The 17,329-nt window shown below is 36.1% G+C and overlaps 1 protein-coding gene across 2 annotated transcripts in view; it reads right to left on the reverse strand.

Annotated features, from left to right (window-relative positions):
• Window positions 1-14,383, reverse strand: part of LOC127877548 (DNA polymerase subunit gamma-1-like) — an 83,250-nt gene extending 68,867 nt beyond the window's left edge. The window contains exons 1-7 of one of the 2 annotated variants that reach the window (XM_052423508.1): window positions 13,990-14,383; window positions 12,323-12,533; window positions 11,247-11,305; window positions 9,620-9,825; window positions 9,315-9,507; window positions 7,595-7,753; window positions 5,798-5,938 (exon numbers count right to left, since the gene is read on the reverse strand). In XM_052423508.1, coding sequence (XP_052279468.1) covers window positions 5,798-5,938; window positions 7,595-7,753; window positions 9,315-9,507; window positions 9,620-9,825; window positions 11,247-11,305; window positions 12,323-12,533; window positions 13,990-14,118 — 1,098 coding nt within the window. In that variant the 5' untranslated portion in view covers window positions 14,119-14,383. The remainder of the gene's footprint in view (window positions 1-5,797; window positions 5,939-7,594; window positions 7,754-9,314; window positions 9,508-9,619; window positions 9,826-11,246; window positions 11,306-12,322; window positions 12,534-13,989) is intronic. The other variant, XM_052423509.1, reaches the window with a different exon arrangement.
• Window positions 14,384-17,329: the final 2,946 nt, after the last annotated feature.

Consider the following 17,329-nt stretch of genomic DNA (forward strand, 5'->3'; position numbering starts at 1 on the left):
ACATCGCGTACTAGTTAAAAAAAAAAGTTAGTTCATTTCCGAAAATGTATTAATATGTATGTATGCCTGATAATTTGTGCTATTTAGTATATTTTATATGTTCTGTAATAAGACAAAAATAAAAACAAGAAAAATAATCGTTTTATTCCTCCGTTTGTTACAAGTGGCACTCTATTTCTATCTGACTAGTTTACGCTTTTCAGTAAGCGTGTAACCGAACAATGTGAATTCCACAACGTTTCATTTTTTACAGAATCCAAGTAGTCTTCTTTCAAATGTTTATTTCGAATTATCGTTAATCCGAAGTTTTTTTAACGGTCCCGACGACTTCGAAATAACGGTGTTGAAGTGTATAGAGAAAAATGCCCCGCCCACTGGCAGCCATGTTTTTTCACCGATCTAGACCTTTTTCGAACTCGTCCGAGATATCAATAAAACCAATGTGTTGACCGACATTCATGACGATTGGGCAAAAATTGTGACTTCTAGAGTGTTTACAATGTTTCTCTATAGCCAAATAAGGAAAACTGCCCGGCCCACTGGCGGCCATGTTTTTCAAAGGACCAAAACCACTTTTGAACTCAACCAACATATCATTATGGCAAACATTTTGACAAAGTAACATGAAGATTGGGCATGAAATGTGACTTCTACAGTGTTTACAAGGTTTTTCTTTTTTTTGACCTAGTGACCTAGTTTTTTACCCAGCATGACCCAGTTTCGAACTCAATTGAGATATCATTGGAAAAAATCTTCTGACCAAGATTCATGAAGATCGGACAATAAATGTGGCCTCTAGAACGTTTACAAACAAATGTGGACGGACGGACGACGGACCGACGACGGACAAAGACCGGTCACAAAAGCTCACCTGAGAAATCAGGTGAGCTAAAAACGCATTAAAAATTAGCCCGGTAAACAACATTACACAATACAAATCTTAATGTGTATTTTTTATCGATGAAAGTATGTAACTGGTTTAACCAATAATCCAGTTGAGTTTTTAGTGTAAGTTAACCTTTGAATCAAAAGTAAGTAAATCAAATTAAGCTTGTAATCAAAATGGTGGCTCATCATTTTGTGGTTAAAAAAGGGACGTTTTAAGCGACCAGCGGCTCATGCGGGAATATTTTAAAGAAAGTCTGTTCATATCATCATTTTAACTTCTTTCCTTTGCATTTATTAATATAAAAAATAAATAATAATATTTCTAGATTAAACATGCCATGTAATATGTCAGTTATCTGTGGAAATAGAAAATACCCCTCAATATTCCTAAGTACCCTTTATAGCTGAAACAGGGGAGTAAAATACACTTTAACAATAATATCAGGGGGTAACATACCCTTTCAACTAAATCCTTATCTGGAGCTCTGGTTGAGTCTAACTAGTTTTTGTTATTCTAAAAAAAAGCAATTTAGTATGTGGGGGGAGGGGGGTTTTGTCAAATTCGAAGCGGGCCCCATTCCAAATGTCAAAAAAGACATCTATTTTTAATAGAAAAATTCTTTTTGATGGTTTATATTCTTTTTTTTTTTTATAAGTAAAATGCACCATTCTGCCAAGTTCTCTATCCAGCTCTACAGATTGAACCTTAAAAATTACAATATTGAAAACACTTATTGGTATTTTTTAAGTGAGCTGATGAGTTTTGGATCATTTACACTTCAAAGCAATAACAATACAAATGTACATAGAGTAATCAAATGTAATCATTCAGAAATGCAACACACTGTTGAATGAGCCTTTCAACCATCCAACTGATACGGGCAAGGAAGCATAATAATCAAAGAGTTTTCTCCGAATTTGCAGACTATTAAGGAGATAGCTGGACTTAAAGTCCGTTGTTTGTGGGTTTTTTCATTCCAGGTCAGCTACATATGTGGGAGTCTAAGGCAGTGGTCATTTACTGCACAACTTAGTAATGGTTTTGTTTGTTTGCCATGCCTATTTTAACAGTATTTCAGTCACAGCAGTCGGTTAACCAATTCACACATTCTGACAGCTAGTTAACCAGTACTACAAGCCAGTAACTGACAACTGCCTTAGGTAAATCTGAGGAAAATGACCAGGGACCAATACTTGCATATATGTTATATGGCCATGCAAGAGATCAAACTGTCCTTGAATTTGTAGTCCACTGATCTACCAACTGAAAACTCTGTACGTTAACTGACTGTTGTGTTATGACTGGAAAACTGATGACCCAATTCCACTGAGAAAAAAAAATAAAATGGAAATATGCAAACAGCATAAAGTCAGAACAGCCTGCAAGGAACTATTAGAACTACAAATAGGTCAAATGCATATCTGAGTAGCAAAGGGTTTTAGAAGTGCAACAAATTGAAACAACAAGAGGGCCAGAGGCCCGCGGTCGCTCACCTTCAGGGAACTGAACAGCTCTCAGCAATTTTTGAGATGTTCCTGAAACCATTTTCCATGGACAGAAACAATTTTCAAACTCAGCCCAGATATCATTAGAACAAATTTTATGACCATGTTAAATGAAGATTGGAAAAAAATGTGACTTCTTGACTTCTAACATGGTTCTTAAATAGCCATATAGGGAAAAATGCACAGCCCCTTGGGGGCCCTATTTTTTTTACAAAATATAATCATTTTTTAACTCAGCCAAGCTATCATTAGAACAAAAGTTCTGACCAAATTTCAAAAAGATTGTACCATAAATGTGACTTCTAGAGAGTTAAAAAGATTTTTCAATAGCCATACAAAGGAAAATGCCCCTCTCCTGGTGGCCATGTTTTTCAACAGACTGAAACCATTGTCCAACTCATCCAAGACATCATAAAATTAGACCAAAACTTCTGACCAAGTTTTATGAGTATAATTTGGCATTTAATGGGACTTTTAGAATATTAACAAGGTTTTACTATTGCTATGCAGTGAAAACCCTCTAAACCGGATCCTCTCTATACTGGAATTCTCTCTAAACCAAATTTGTCGGGTCCCATTTTATTCCCTATACAAGAGTTCCGCGGTTGGAGATGACCGCATTGAAGCCGGATTTTTGATTTAAATGACAGGAAAGTACCTTTCGTGTTTTTGTCAATGCAATACTTAAATTACTGAAATATTGTTCAAAGGTCAAAATGAAATGTAAGTACTTTTCAAGGCATGAGCAAACCTTGTGTTATGTTTTGAATGCATGCATATACATGAACAACAATAACATTTAAGGTCACAAATATGAACTTGAATTGACAATTAGGAAAGTTTGATCTCAATTTTTTTATTAGCAAATTAGTAACATATTGTTTGAAGTTTCCATCAATTTCATTATCAAATGTAAGAAAATAAACTTAGATGAAATAATACTATTTATTGTTTTGCTTTCACATACCTACACAGAAATCCAGACATTTTTACATTCAAGGTCACAGTGACCTTGACCTTAGAATGAATGACCTTGAAATGACCAGTGGTCATCTAAGTGTGCTTGCAAACCTTCATGTCAAGTTTGAAGACTCTATGTCCAAGCATACCAAAGTTATAACAATTTTAACATTTTAACATTTAAGGTCACAGTGACCTTGACCTTCAAATGAATGACATTGAAATGACCAGTGGTCATCTTCTAGTACTGGCCAATCTTTATTTCAAGTTTGAAGACTCTAGGTACAAGCATACCAAAGTTATAACATGAAATAAGAACTTTAACATTTTTACATTCAAGGTCACAGTGACCTTGACCTTCAAATGAATGACCTTGAAATGTCCAGTGGTTACTTACTAGTTCTGGCCAACCTTCATGTCAAGTTTCAAGACTCTAGGTCCAAGCATACCAAAGTTATAACAACTTTAACATTTTTACATTCAAGGTCACAGTGACCTTGACCTTCAAATGAATGACCTTGAAATGTCCAGTGGTTACTTACTAGTTCTGGCCAACCTTCATGTCAAGTTTCAAGACTCTAGGTCCAAGCATACCAAAGTTATAACAACTTTAACATTTTTATATTGAAGGTCACAGTGACCTTCACCTTCAAATGAATGACCTTGAAATGACCAGTGGTCATCTGTTAATCCTGGCCAACCTTCATGTCAAGTTTGAAGACTCTAGGTCCAAGCATACCAAAGTTATACCATGAAATAAGAACTTTAACATTTTTACATTCAAGGTCACAGTGACCTTGACCTTCAAATGAATGACCTTGAAATGACCAGTGGTTACTAACTAGTTATGGCCAACCTTCATGTCAAGTTTCAAGACTCTAGGTCCAAGCATACCAAAGTTATAACAACTTTAACATTTTTTAGATTGAAGGTCACAGTGACCTTGACCTTCAAATGAATGACCTTGAAATGACCAGTGGTCATCTGTTAATCCTGGCCAACCTTCATGTCAAGTTTGAAGACTCTAGGTCCAAGCATACCAAAGTTATACCATGAAATAAGAACTTTAACATTTTCGAGCACGCCGCCACCCCGCCCGCCCGCCCGCCCCCCCGCCCGCCCGACAACATCAATCTATAAGCCGAGATTTTTTCGAAAAAAATCCGGCTAAAAACCATGCGTAAAATATCTCCTCAAGACCGGATTCCCCTCAATTCCAAATACCCGTCATTATTTGAATCAAAATTGGGTCCTTCCAGACGTAAAAGTACCTATCTCAACCGGTCAGGACCGGTTTATTGCACTTCAGACCTAGAGTAAAAAATTTGTGAATAGTGGATTAAAGACGCGTGAAATTAATAAAATGGTTGAAAATATTGCAAACTGTAAAAATCGCAAAACAATTTAAAGAAACTTTACCTGTGATATACATAGTGATCAATAGAAGTGATAATATTATAATAACTGATAACAAACATAGCATTCTTTAGTGTGTTTTGTTTTTGATGTAGAAAGCCGTGATAAATTTTAATAAGATTTATTCTATATAATTTTGAATTGTTTATTACAATTGCTGATTTACTGTCATATAAAATTGTGATTTGCAGAGTTCTGGAAGCATTTGTATTTAAATATTCATTTAGATTTTCAAATTGGCAATTAAGATAACTAAGACTTAATATGTGTGAACCTTCTTCTAAGCAAAGGCGCATGGAATGTCTCTAGAAGACAAAATCAAACTGATCAAAGAGTCAGAGATGCTGTCAGAGAAATATGGGGTAGGAAAGTCGACGATCGGGGATATCTTGCGAAAAAGTCTGGTCTGTGTACATGTCTTATTGGGAAAATAACTTTTCACCCTACAATAGTCGGTTTAACAATTAAATGAACTTTAAAAAGATCAACACACTTGTATAGGACTGTTTCTGTATTGTAAAGGCTAAGTCGTTGCCGCTCTCTGGTATATAAATTTGCTGAAAGTGTTTTTCCCCATAAGGCATTGTCCTTCTGAAAGTAAAATAGTCAATTTCCCCTATAAAGCAGAAGCCGGGTTCCACTGTATAAGGAAAAATGCCCCCCCCCCATCCAACCATGTTTTTTTACAGAACTGAACCATTTTCAATCTCATCCAAGATATCATTAGAACATTTGCTCTAACCAAGTTTCATGAAGATTGGACAATAAATCTAGAGTGTTAACAAGGTTTTAATTAAAGAAGGCAAAATGCCCAACCCCCCTGGCAGCCATGTTTTTCAACCAACTTGTCAAAGGTATAATTGGTACAAATCTTCTGACCAAGTTATGAAGATCGGACATTAAATGTGGCCTCTAAAGTGTCAACAAGGCAAATATTGACGACGCATGATGGACAAAAGGCAATCTCAAAAGGTCACCTTGTGCTCATGTGAGCTAAAAAACACAACAGGAACGTTCCTTGGTTTACCTGGAAGTTGTCCCGCACGTCCTGCATGGTTCCCTCCAAGAATATGTTGCGGGGGTCCTTGTCCAGTCTCTCACCACCCACATGTAGCTGGTGCACGTCAGACAGATTGTTCATGGAACTTATCATCTTCCAGTCATCACTCTGCAAAGTACACACATACATGTGTGTATTGTCCAAGATTAGCCTGTGCAGTCCACACAGGCTAATCAGGGACAACGCTTACCGCCTAGACTAGATTTTTGTTTAGAAGAGACATTCTTCAAACAAAAATGTTCATACAAGCGGAAAGCAAATCCCTGATAAACATATGCAGACTGCACAGTCTAGTCTGGGGCAACACTTTACGCATATGCATAGGCCCAGTTTTCCCACAACGATTCTTATATACACTAACACACTTGTATTTTTTATTTTATAAAACCATGTTTTATTATAGTGAAGATGGTTCTAATGATTCACATGAAAAGCATATCTATGTATTTGTACACTTTGCACAAAAGAAGATGTGCATTATAATTAAAATTTTCAAAATGGTGACATTGACCCCAACCCTACGCATCAAAGTTTGGAACTTAATGCAACAGGAAATAAGGCCATAGACCATTAGTTGCTTATCTGAGACTTCAGGGAAGTAATCTGTTCTGGGCAGCTTTTATGATGGTGCCTAAATCTTTTCGAACTTGTGCGAGATGTTAATACATGAAATGTTCTGAGCAAATTTCATAAAGATGCAAAAAATGACTTCCAGAGTGTAAACAATTTTTCACTAAAGCCATATATGGACACTTGAAGCCCCGATTGGCAAGTTGTTTCAACAGACTGCGACCATTTAAAACTCTGCAGGGATATTTTTAAAACAAGTTACCCACCCAGTGCAGGTGAAATTCCCTTGGGCATTATTTGCAAAAATAAAATGGAAGACCCCTACACCATATTCCATTCCAAATATCAAACCTCTCTGTGCATTGCAGTTTCAGAGCAGAATTGTTTCACTATAATATACACATAAGGGAAACAATAAACCCCCACAGCAGTGTTGGATTTGATTCAAAGCAAGTGATCTTTAAAAACTCGCGTTTGGACCCAAAAACGATGTTAAATGCCATATATAAAACCTCTGAGCTTTGCAGTTAAAGAAGAAACTATTTTAAAGTTTTCCGAACAAATTTATAATAAAAACAAGTAATCCCTAAGGCAGGCCATTTTTGGCCCAATTGGCAAAGTTTTAACAAACATGGCAGAAATTAAACCACCAAAATTAATAATAAAACAAACAATCCCAAGAGTATAACACAGCACATCATGTTTTAACAAATGAGCCTTGTTCTGAAAAACTGGGTTAATAAATGTGCATAAAGTGTCATCCCAGATTAGCCTGTGCAGTCTGCACAGGCTAATTAAATACAACACTTCCATGTTTATGGTATTATCATTTAACCCTTAAAGCGCTGGAGCTGAATTTTAAAGGCCTTAGCAAACAGTTTGGATCCAGATGAGACGCCACAAAACGTGGCGTCTCATCAGGATCCAAACTGTTTGCTATTGTGATAATATTCTTTGAAAAAAAATCGAAGAAAATGTTAATTTTAGACATTCAGCAGACGACATTTTAGCAGACGATAAATTTCCCAGCATGCAAAGGGTTAAAGGAAGCCTATTCTAAAATCAAAATCCAGTGTTGAAAAAAAGTGTCGTCCATGATTAGCCTGTGTGGACTGCACAGGCTAATCTGGGACAACACTTTACACAAATGCATTATGCCCAGTTTTTCCCAAATAAAGGCTCAAAATCACTTACAGTTAGTGAACCCCATTGCTTCTGTTTCAGCTTATAGTCAAGGATTGGTTTTGTCAAGCTGTCAGTCTTAGCTGCCTTGTATAGAACACGCTGAAAGTTTGTCAAGCCGCATATAGCAATGTGCAACGACATGGTGTCCAAGAACCGCATCCGCGATTTCTGCAAAAAAGCCAGTTAATGTTTTATACCTGAATCACTAATATGAAAGGCAAACTATGATACAACAAAATGATACAATTGATTATTTTCCTGTTTTCCAAAAATTGTCTAAATGAGTCACACACTGGAGAAATGAAGTCGAATGCATGTGTAAAAAATGTTGACCAAGATTAGCTAATAAGGGACTGCACTTTCAGCCTAATCTGGACTTTCGCTAAGAAAAGCCTTCCTGTAGACGAAAAATACAATAAAAGCAGCAAGCATGGTCCCTGATAAAATTTAGTCATTAACAGATTCTATAAAACCAAATTATTATGAAGCCCTGGTTATAAAATATCAAAATAAAATTGCATGACATAATTGGCCCTTGTACCAGGAACTTTCACACCTTTTTCAGATTACTTCCCAACTAACCCATAACACTGCTTTGGAAAAATATTATATACAGTCCACTCTCGTTATCTCGAAGTCGGCGGGAACATGAAAAAATATCGAGATAACGAGAGTTCGAGATATCCGATTAGGCGTTTTCAAACGAAAATGAGACGCAATTTTACCTTGTTTTTAACATATAATTACCTGCTAAGCGGTCTTACAAAGCCGTCAACATGAGGCATAATACTCTCTTCCTAATATACATGTATACGCATTTTTACGAGGCACGATTAATTTTGCTATTTTAATGCTTAAAATGACGTTTTAAGTATTACAGAATTGTATGAAAACATGCGGTAATAATTTTTCTAGACTGTCGAGTAAACATCTGGTTATGTTGCTGTTTAAAGTGATGATGCAATTGACCTCCAATCAAGACGAGGGTTTTCCATCTGAACATGCGTAAATCACGTTCAGGAATACTGAAATGTACATGTACATTTTGTTGTTTGAAATGCAAAGTGCAATAGATTATAAGTACAGGATCAAATACAAATGAAAAACCATTTTAAGTCTTGTCTTTATCATCGTTATTATCTTTACTACGTTTTATATACGCAAAAATATAACTCAATGCATTTTGGAATGTTGTTTGTAAAAACAATTACTATTTTGGCCTTTCGGCAGGCTGTGTATGAATTGCAGTTAAAGTGACAGGCCTTACTCAAGTAATGATGGCTAACGACATTACACACGTGTGATCATTGATGCAATCGATGATACATCAATTTCCTACCGCAAAGTATCGGGAGCAGCCGGGCTAAGCGGGACGGTGATCAAAGAAAAATGTTCGCACCTTTTTCCGACACTGGGACAGTTATTCGCACTTCGAGATAAATCACAGTAAATACATGTAAAATCTGGACTCGGGACAAAATTTTATATCGACATATCGAATAATTCGACATAACGAAATTCGAGATATGCGATGTTTACTTACATAGATAAAGAAGGAAAAAAGTTGGGACATTGAGCTTACTTCGACATATCGAGAATATCGAGATATCCGATGTCGAGATAACGAGAGTGGACTGTAGTTGAATATGTGAAGCGTTGTCATATTACTTTGCAGTGAATCCCACTATCCAATCTCATTTCTACAGTTAAACGTTTAATCAAAACTAACCTTTAAAAGATATTGTTCCCTGACAAAGGACCGGTCAAATGCCACATTGTGACCCATTACAAGGCGTGGCGTACTAGAAATCCCAGATGTTGACCCCAGCCTTGTTTCCAAAGGAATTAAGTCATCAAGCTCGATTCCTTTTGAAGCCCAGCGAAACTTATCTGCCACTAGATAGTCAGAGCACCAAGAATACCTAGGGGATGTAAAAAATATGTGTAACTGGTCATAGGTTCTGAATCCATCTTTACTAACAACCAAAAGCTTATTTGTGGTCTGAAATGTAAATTTTAGTTAACATCCCATACCAGTATTTATCAGACACGGCTGTTGCCATGGTAGGGTAATTTCCCTCCTCAACTACGACCTCCACGTCAAACACAAGGACATCGTCAGGTGGGTACTCTACCGGCTCTGGTATCCCATCTGCCCCATACCGGACCCATCCTGGCATAAGAGCCCACTCTGCAGGTTTCCTTGGTATTTCACAGCCACAGAGTCGCTGTGCCAATGCCTTTTTGAAACAAACATAAACATAATAGATTGAAGCACATTTGTTGATGACTTACATTCTTTCACTTCAGCTTTTTATCGGTACTGTAATTAGTTTTCAGACAACCCCTTTTTTAGCCAAAATTCTTATTTTTCTTGACATAATTTTCTGACATACGGGGTTTTGTCTATATTTAATGACTCTAAATTTCCGGACAGTATATTTTACAGCGCTATTTTACCATAACTCTCTCCTGTTATGGCTTATCTTGCATCACTTTTTCATGCATTTTTATGACCCAATTTAAGTAATAAACCCTGAATGCCTGGGGCAATTTACCATTTCATTTGCGTTATTGGGAAAATGACCATGTATACCAGTTATAAACAATGGTTTCACCTCATGAGAATAACTGAAAAATACTAAACAGTCCAAACTTAATGCACCCTATTGTGAGTTATGCAAATAAATGAAGGTGTTACACAACCACTTATGATTAAACAAATAATTCATACTTTGCAGAGTTTTATTGTATTGCAGTTATTACAGATTCATACTACAGTATTTACAAGTACTAAGTATTAAGTTGAACACTGGTATTCCCAACAAAATTAATTTGCATTAAGAGCTACGTCAAAGTACTTTTGGTCCTGCTTTTGTTTCTTGTTTCATTAAATAAAGATATAAATTGTTATATTTTTTAATTAATGCATAAACCCAAATCAATTGTCAAGGTGTTATGCTTGTCAGTCATTTGTCATGTTTTTTAATATAGATATAGTAACAGTTCTTATGGGTTTATACTAAGCCTTGATTTGATATGGGAACAGAAGAGTTTTTCGCATAAGTCATCATTAAAGCGCTCTTGTTTTATTCCCTTTTTATTCTTCATTTTGTTTAATATATGAATTCTTGCTTGGTCTATTGACTTAACAATCATATGATTATTTCATGCATAATTGTTGTACTATAAAAAAGTACCTACAAAAAAGATCATTGTTTAGCTTGACTACCTTAAACACTGGACAGTACCTACCACTTTGAAAACGCAGTGATCATCTTAAACAATGTAATTACAATATAATACAACCTGTCTAAAGGAGGTTTGGGAATACTTAGTGCTTATTACCCACAGCTGTACATAAGAAAACAGTTAAACATATTTTACATTCGAGCCTCGTTTTTGGAAAACTGGGCTTAATGCATTTGCGTAAAAAAGTAATCACAGTTTAGCACTTGCAGTCATACAGGCTTATCAGTGATGACATTTTTCACCTAATACAGTTTCAGTTTAGAAAAGCACCCTACAAATTAAAAATGACATAAAAGAGAAATGTGTCATCTCTGATTGGCCTGTACAGACTGCACAGGCTAATCTGAGATATCACTTTGCGCATATGCATTTAGCCCAATTTTCCAAGAAGGAAGCTCATATGTAATACCTTGTAGCTGTCGACTTGCTGTGAGGCAATACTGCGGAAATGTTTCCCTATGTCATCCCCTATGTGAAAACAAAACGATACAACAATCATCCTTTGTTTTCTCTCGTTAACATACAAATCTTTGAAGTGCAAAAGGCGAACTAAAACAGTACTTTTATATCTTTTGAACATTTATGCCTAAATATTAGGAAAAGATATGTGTGGAAAACTAATTATGTGCAGAATAGCTATATTCAGGAATGGCTGTCTTTCTTAAGGACTAAACATGAAATAATGTGAAAATGGTAAAATCAACAAATAAAAACAACACTTGGACAAACAGGAAATAATTGATTGTATTCACACTTAATACATATACAATGCACAGTGCTATATACAATTAAAAACAAAATGTATTCAGTCATGCACACTGATGACTTGCTGCAGTTTTTCAAATTAATGGCAGTCTGTACACACACACAGAAACTATGTTTTAAACAAGGGACAAAATTGTCACAAAACCAGGTTTTCATTGTGAAAAAAAAATCTGATAAAGGGAGAAAACTCAAACTGAACTTTTGAAATGAACAAACAAAATTAACCCCCTTTGTAAGTTGTTTTTTTTTTTAAATCTATTTTTAGTCGTGGCGACCTTGACATTGGAGATATTGACGTGATTATTTCATGCAACACACCGTCCCATGATGGTGAACAAATGTGCCAAATGATTTTAAAATCTCACAATGAATGACATAGTTATGGCCAGGACAAGCTCATTTATGGCCATTTTTGACCTTTGAACTCAAAGTGTGACCTTGACCTTGGAGATATCGACGTAATTATTTCGCGCGACACACCGTCCAATGATGGTGAACAAATGTGCCAAATGATTTTAAAATCTGACAATGAACAACATAGTTATGGCCCGGACAAGCTTGTTCCGCCCGCCCTCCAGCCAGCCAGCCCGCCCGCATTCGCCAATCTAATAACCAGTTTTTTCCTTCGGAAAACCTGGTTAAAAATGTGCCAAATTTTTTTTCTAACTCAATTGAGACTTCTCTATTCAATAAAAAAATATTAGACATTTCAATACCAACCTTCAAATTCGGGTAATTGCAACTCTATATTGGGCTTAAGTGGAACATTTTTATCCCATAGATTGTGTTTCTTCAAATGGCTTTGAACTAGTTTCAACTGGTCTGAGTCCAGGGATCTAACGACCTTCACCTCTTGTTCCAAAGGAGAGGAATTGCTCCCCGTCGTATTATCTTGCTTCACTTCACTGACTTTGCCTACTTCTTTGAATATCTTTGAAATATATATTCATATAATATACGTTAGTTTCACTGTATGTTTGTTTTGTTTGATTTTTCACCATTTTCAACAGGATTAATGTAATTATACAATATTTTAACATTAAACAATTTGTAAACATTAAACAGTGTTTTTCAAAAATGTTATTCAATTTATCTTAATTTATTCTTGTAAATCAACTTATTTACAATTCAAACAGATAAACCTTAGCCATTCATAGTAAATGAAGTTTGGATTTCAAATACTATTTGTAAAATCATTTCAGACATGAAATAATTTTCAAACTGACCAATAAACAACTCCTTGTGATTCTGATACACATGGTTGTCCTGTTATTTTTTTTTTCTATGAATAAGAAAGCATTTTTGGTTTTTATTTTTAAAATGGGTGCTCTCCTATTCTTCCGCTTTAATGGCATAATGTTCTTTTTTCCATCAGTCATACTTATCACAAATAAGCATTTAAAGTTGAATGTAGTAGTTATATAGTATACAGGTATTTAAACTAAAATGACACAAAAATGTGTGCAGCTTCATGAGAACGCCGCTTTGCAAAAAATTATTTTATTTTTATTTTTACCTTTGACCTTGAAGGATGACCTTGACCTTGAACTTCCACCACTCACAATGTGCAGCTTCATGAGATACACATGCATGCCAAATATCAAGTTGCTATCTTCAATATTGAAAAAGTTATGGCCAATGTTTAAGTTTTCCGACGGACAGACGCCATATATTTGACATTTGACCTTGTAGGATGACCTTGACCTTCACCTTTCACCACTCAAAATGTTCAGCTCCATGAGAGACACATGCATTGCCAAATATCAAGTTCCTATCTTCAATAGTGAAAAAGTTATGGCCAATGTTAAAGTGTTTGGACAGACAGCCAGATGCCATTTATTAGACATTTGACCTTGAAGGATGACCTTCACCTTCACCTTTCACCACTCAAAATGTTCAGCTCCATGAGATACACATGCATGCCAAATATCAAGTTGCTATCTTCAATAGTGAAAAAGTTATGGCCAATGTTAAAGTTTTTGGACGGATGGCCAGACGCCATATATTAGACATTTGACCTTGAAGGATGACCTTGACCTTCACCTTTCACCACTCAAAATGTGCAGCTGCGTGAGATGCACATGCATGCCAAATATCAAGTTTCTATCTTCAATAATGCAAAAGTTATGGCCAACGTGTAAGTTTTTTTCGGATGGACGGACAGACTGACATACACACATACTGACTGACGGACAGTTCAACTGCTATTTGCCATCCTACCGGGTGCATAAAAACAAGAAATGGGACCAAGCTAAACAATAAGCATATACAATTTTAACCAATATAAAATATTTATGGTGAAACTAATAAACTTTGTAAGCAAATTGTACAAACAAGCTAAATACACAGAAAAATGCAGCAAAGAGCGGGCCATTTATTGTTTGCACCTGTTTATGAAGAGTTTCTGGCAGCAACTGAATGTTGATTTCATTCAATCTGGCCAGTGATTGCTGCTTGGAAGGCAATGCAGTGGAGAACTTTCGTAAGGCGTAAAGCTTGCACCATGACATTTTCATTCTGTTTCTGCACCAAAACCAGTCACCAGTTTAAGTGTTAGCAGAAAAAGGGCAGGAGCTGAAAAAGGTTTTTGGTCAACTGCGAATGAACTTCATTCAAAAATCTATCCGAACAATCGAATTATCCGAAATAACTGCAACTAAAAAATAACACATGCTTTCAAAATACGCTAAATGCTTTTCAACAGTTACTGTCGATACATATTTGATAGCCAGCATGGTTGATATGAAGGATTCGGTACGTCTGCATGACATTGTCAAAATCAAAATAACAGAGAATAATTTAAATGTCTCGCACATGTCAAGTTGTTGTTGTTGTTGAACTTTCCTTTTCTCAAGGTCACAATATACTAATTCGAATTCTTAGTTAGTTTAAACCTATTTATTTTAGCTCGATTGCATCGAAAGCCTAAGGCTTATATAAACGCTCTCGAGTCCGTTTCCTGGGCCTAGAACCAGTACTTGGTGTCTTTGGGGGAGATCTAAAGAACGCTCCCACGGTGGGGATCGAACCCGTGACCTCCCGGTCGCTAGGCGGACACCATATCCATTACACCACGGCGACCTTCTTATGTAATTTCAATCCCTTGCACGAGCATGGAACGACAACTCTGAATCGAGATTGGTGTATTTTTGTAAATCTTTCAAATTAATTAAATAATACAATCAACATTGTGCACATAGGAACCACAATAACCATAACACAATTAAAGAGCATTTGTTTTCACCAAAACTACCATGCAAATATTAGACTGGTTCCAATCTCTTTGTTATATCTACCATTTCAGTTCAAAGCCATTGTATGGTATAAATTTTCATGGTAATAATTCTAATCTATGAAATATAGTTTTTGCAGCTCATATATTGAACGTTAAGTGAATAGGTTAAGTGCAAAATCAATCAAATGTATCTATATTTGATTTTAAAAAGTAAGAAGATTTGTTATACACATTTGGCGAATCGCTACAAACCATACGTGTGCGTCGTAATTGAACCGCGGCGAATCGATATGAAGCGAATCAATGGTATGGCAAATCGTAACTTATCATCCATCTACCAAACCGAGATATACAAACCAATATTCACTTTACAAAGGAGAAACTATACATGTGGGTTATTTATATATTCCATATATATATATTTTATGCTTATATATAAATAAACTTTAGTTATTCGCTTGCGTATTCTTATAAATCGACAACATTTTCATGACGAAAATTGTCATTACTTCTGTTCCACGAGAGATATTTAAAAAAAATCAAACTGTTTTGGAAAGCTTTTGAAAACATCTAATTTAGCTAGATCAAAATGGTCAAATATTGAAATGTTACCGGGGTTGCTACCATGGGCGCCATAAGTGGTCAAGGAGTCGCATTATGTTTCTTTTCCGCCGGATAAGTCGAAAAATTTGAGAATTAGTCTAAATAATGGGTCATCATGGATTATCTCTGGAAGGTAACGAGTCAGGATTTGAAATTGATAAATGTACTGTATTGGAGTGGAGTATACCATTTTTTCTCATATGGAATTATCACCTGCCATCACGCAACATCTGAAGGCATTCATTATGTTAAACCCACAGTAACTAATGTGATATGTAAGTCGTGATAGGAATTGGTAGGTCCCATTTCAAGAAGAAACCTGTTGAATTGAGATGCCGGTAGAGGTCCGAAATACATTTCTTTACTCTGATGCTCCATCAAGACGCGTCTTGTGTAAAACAATGGATCTCATTTCGAATTCTTTTATTGCTGAATCTCAGTCTATTTGTGACTACGTTAGGTGGTGTTCTATCTATACAAAGTATCGCTTCAGCTAAATAAACAAAATCAATCCTTTAAGTCACTGGCCATGAACTTGAATGACTATGTAAATAACCTTAATTAGTGTATTATCAATATAAGTCATCATGTTACACGTAATGTAAGTTCTCTAGATGACCTCTGAGAAAGTCTTTGAAAGGACTATGTAAATGTATTTCATGCTATTAATGCGATTCATACTGATATTCGGTATCATTCTCTCGAAAAAAATATTTTAAACACGGAAAATTTCCCGCCACTAGGCCCTAATGAATGCCTAGAATTGTTTTATTTTAACGTGCAACATCAAACATTGGACTCTATTTCACAAGCAGATAATTTAGTTGTCTGTCTACTTGTGTAGTATAGCGTAAAAAACAATCTAATTCTGCAAGTGCTAATATGAACCGTAAAGGGATGCAGGATTGCGTTTTCAAAATGAATATTCAGCGTGAAGCTATTTTACATCCAACGAAAAAGTGTGCGAACTATAACCGTTCGCTTAAAAGCCACAAAGTCTCATTGCTAAACCATTCGGCCATTGAAACAGACGATTCATGTATCGATAGTTTTTATATGTAATTGAGCCTTGCTCTGTGGAAACAGGGCTTGATCCATACGTGTAAAGTGTCGTCATAAATAAGCCTGTGCAGTCTGCGCAGGCTGATAAGAGGCCACACTTTCCGCTTTCATGGATTGCTTTTGCAAAATAAAGTCTCTTAGTCTAGGCGGAAAATGTTGTCCCTGATTAGCCTGTGGAATCGGTAAAACGTATTAAAGCGTTACTTGAAAAATGTTTAAAATGAGCTGAGTGAAATATACACTTTATTTTTGTATTATTGTATATACACAATGAAATACAAATCATTGGTTAAGTTAGTGACTTTTGGTCGTTATTCGCTTCGTTTTCAATCGACCATTGGTCTGGAAAAGGGAGATTTTTTTTTCAAATCAAATAACTTGTAGTTTTTACTTTGCATTTAACGTCCTTGTATCAATTAAAAATCGAACGACTCTCTCTCTCTCTGTCTCTCTGTCTCTCTCTGTCTCTCTGTCTCTCTGTCTCTCTCTCTCTCTGTCTCTCTCTCTCTCTCTCTCTGTCTCTCTCTCTCTCTCTGTCTCTCTCTGTCTCTCTCTCTCTCTCTCTCTCTCTCTCTCTCTCTCTCTCTCTCTCTCTCTCTCTCTCTCTCTCTCTCTCTCTCTCTGTCTCTGTCTCTCTGTCTCTGTCCCTCTGTCCTCTCTGTCTCTGTCTCTCTCTCTCTCTCTCTCTCTCTCTCTCTCTCTCTCTCTCTCTCTCTCTCTCTCTGTCTCTCTCTCTCTCTCTCTCTCTCTCTCTGTCTCTCTGTCTCTCTGTCTCTCTGTCTCTCTCTCTCTCTCTCTCTCTCTCTCTCTCTCTCTCTCTCTCTCTC

This window comes from Dreissena polymorpha, chromosome 4, assembly GCF_020536995.1.
Source record: "Dreissena polymorpha isolate Duluth1 chromosome 4, UMN_Dpol_1.0, whole genome shotgun sequence".
In the NCBI taxonomy this organism is placed as follows: Eukaryota; Metazoa; Mollusca; class Bivalvia; order Myida; family Dreissenidae; genus Dreissena; species Dreissena polymorpha.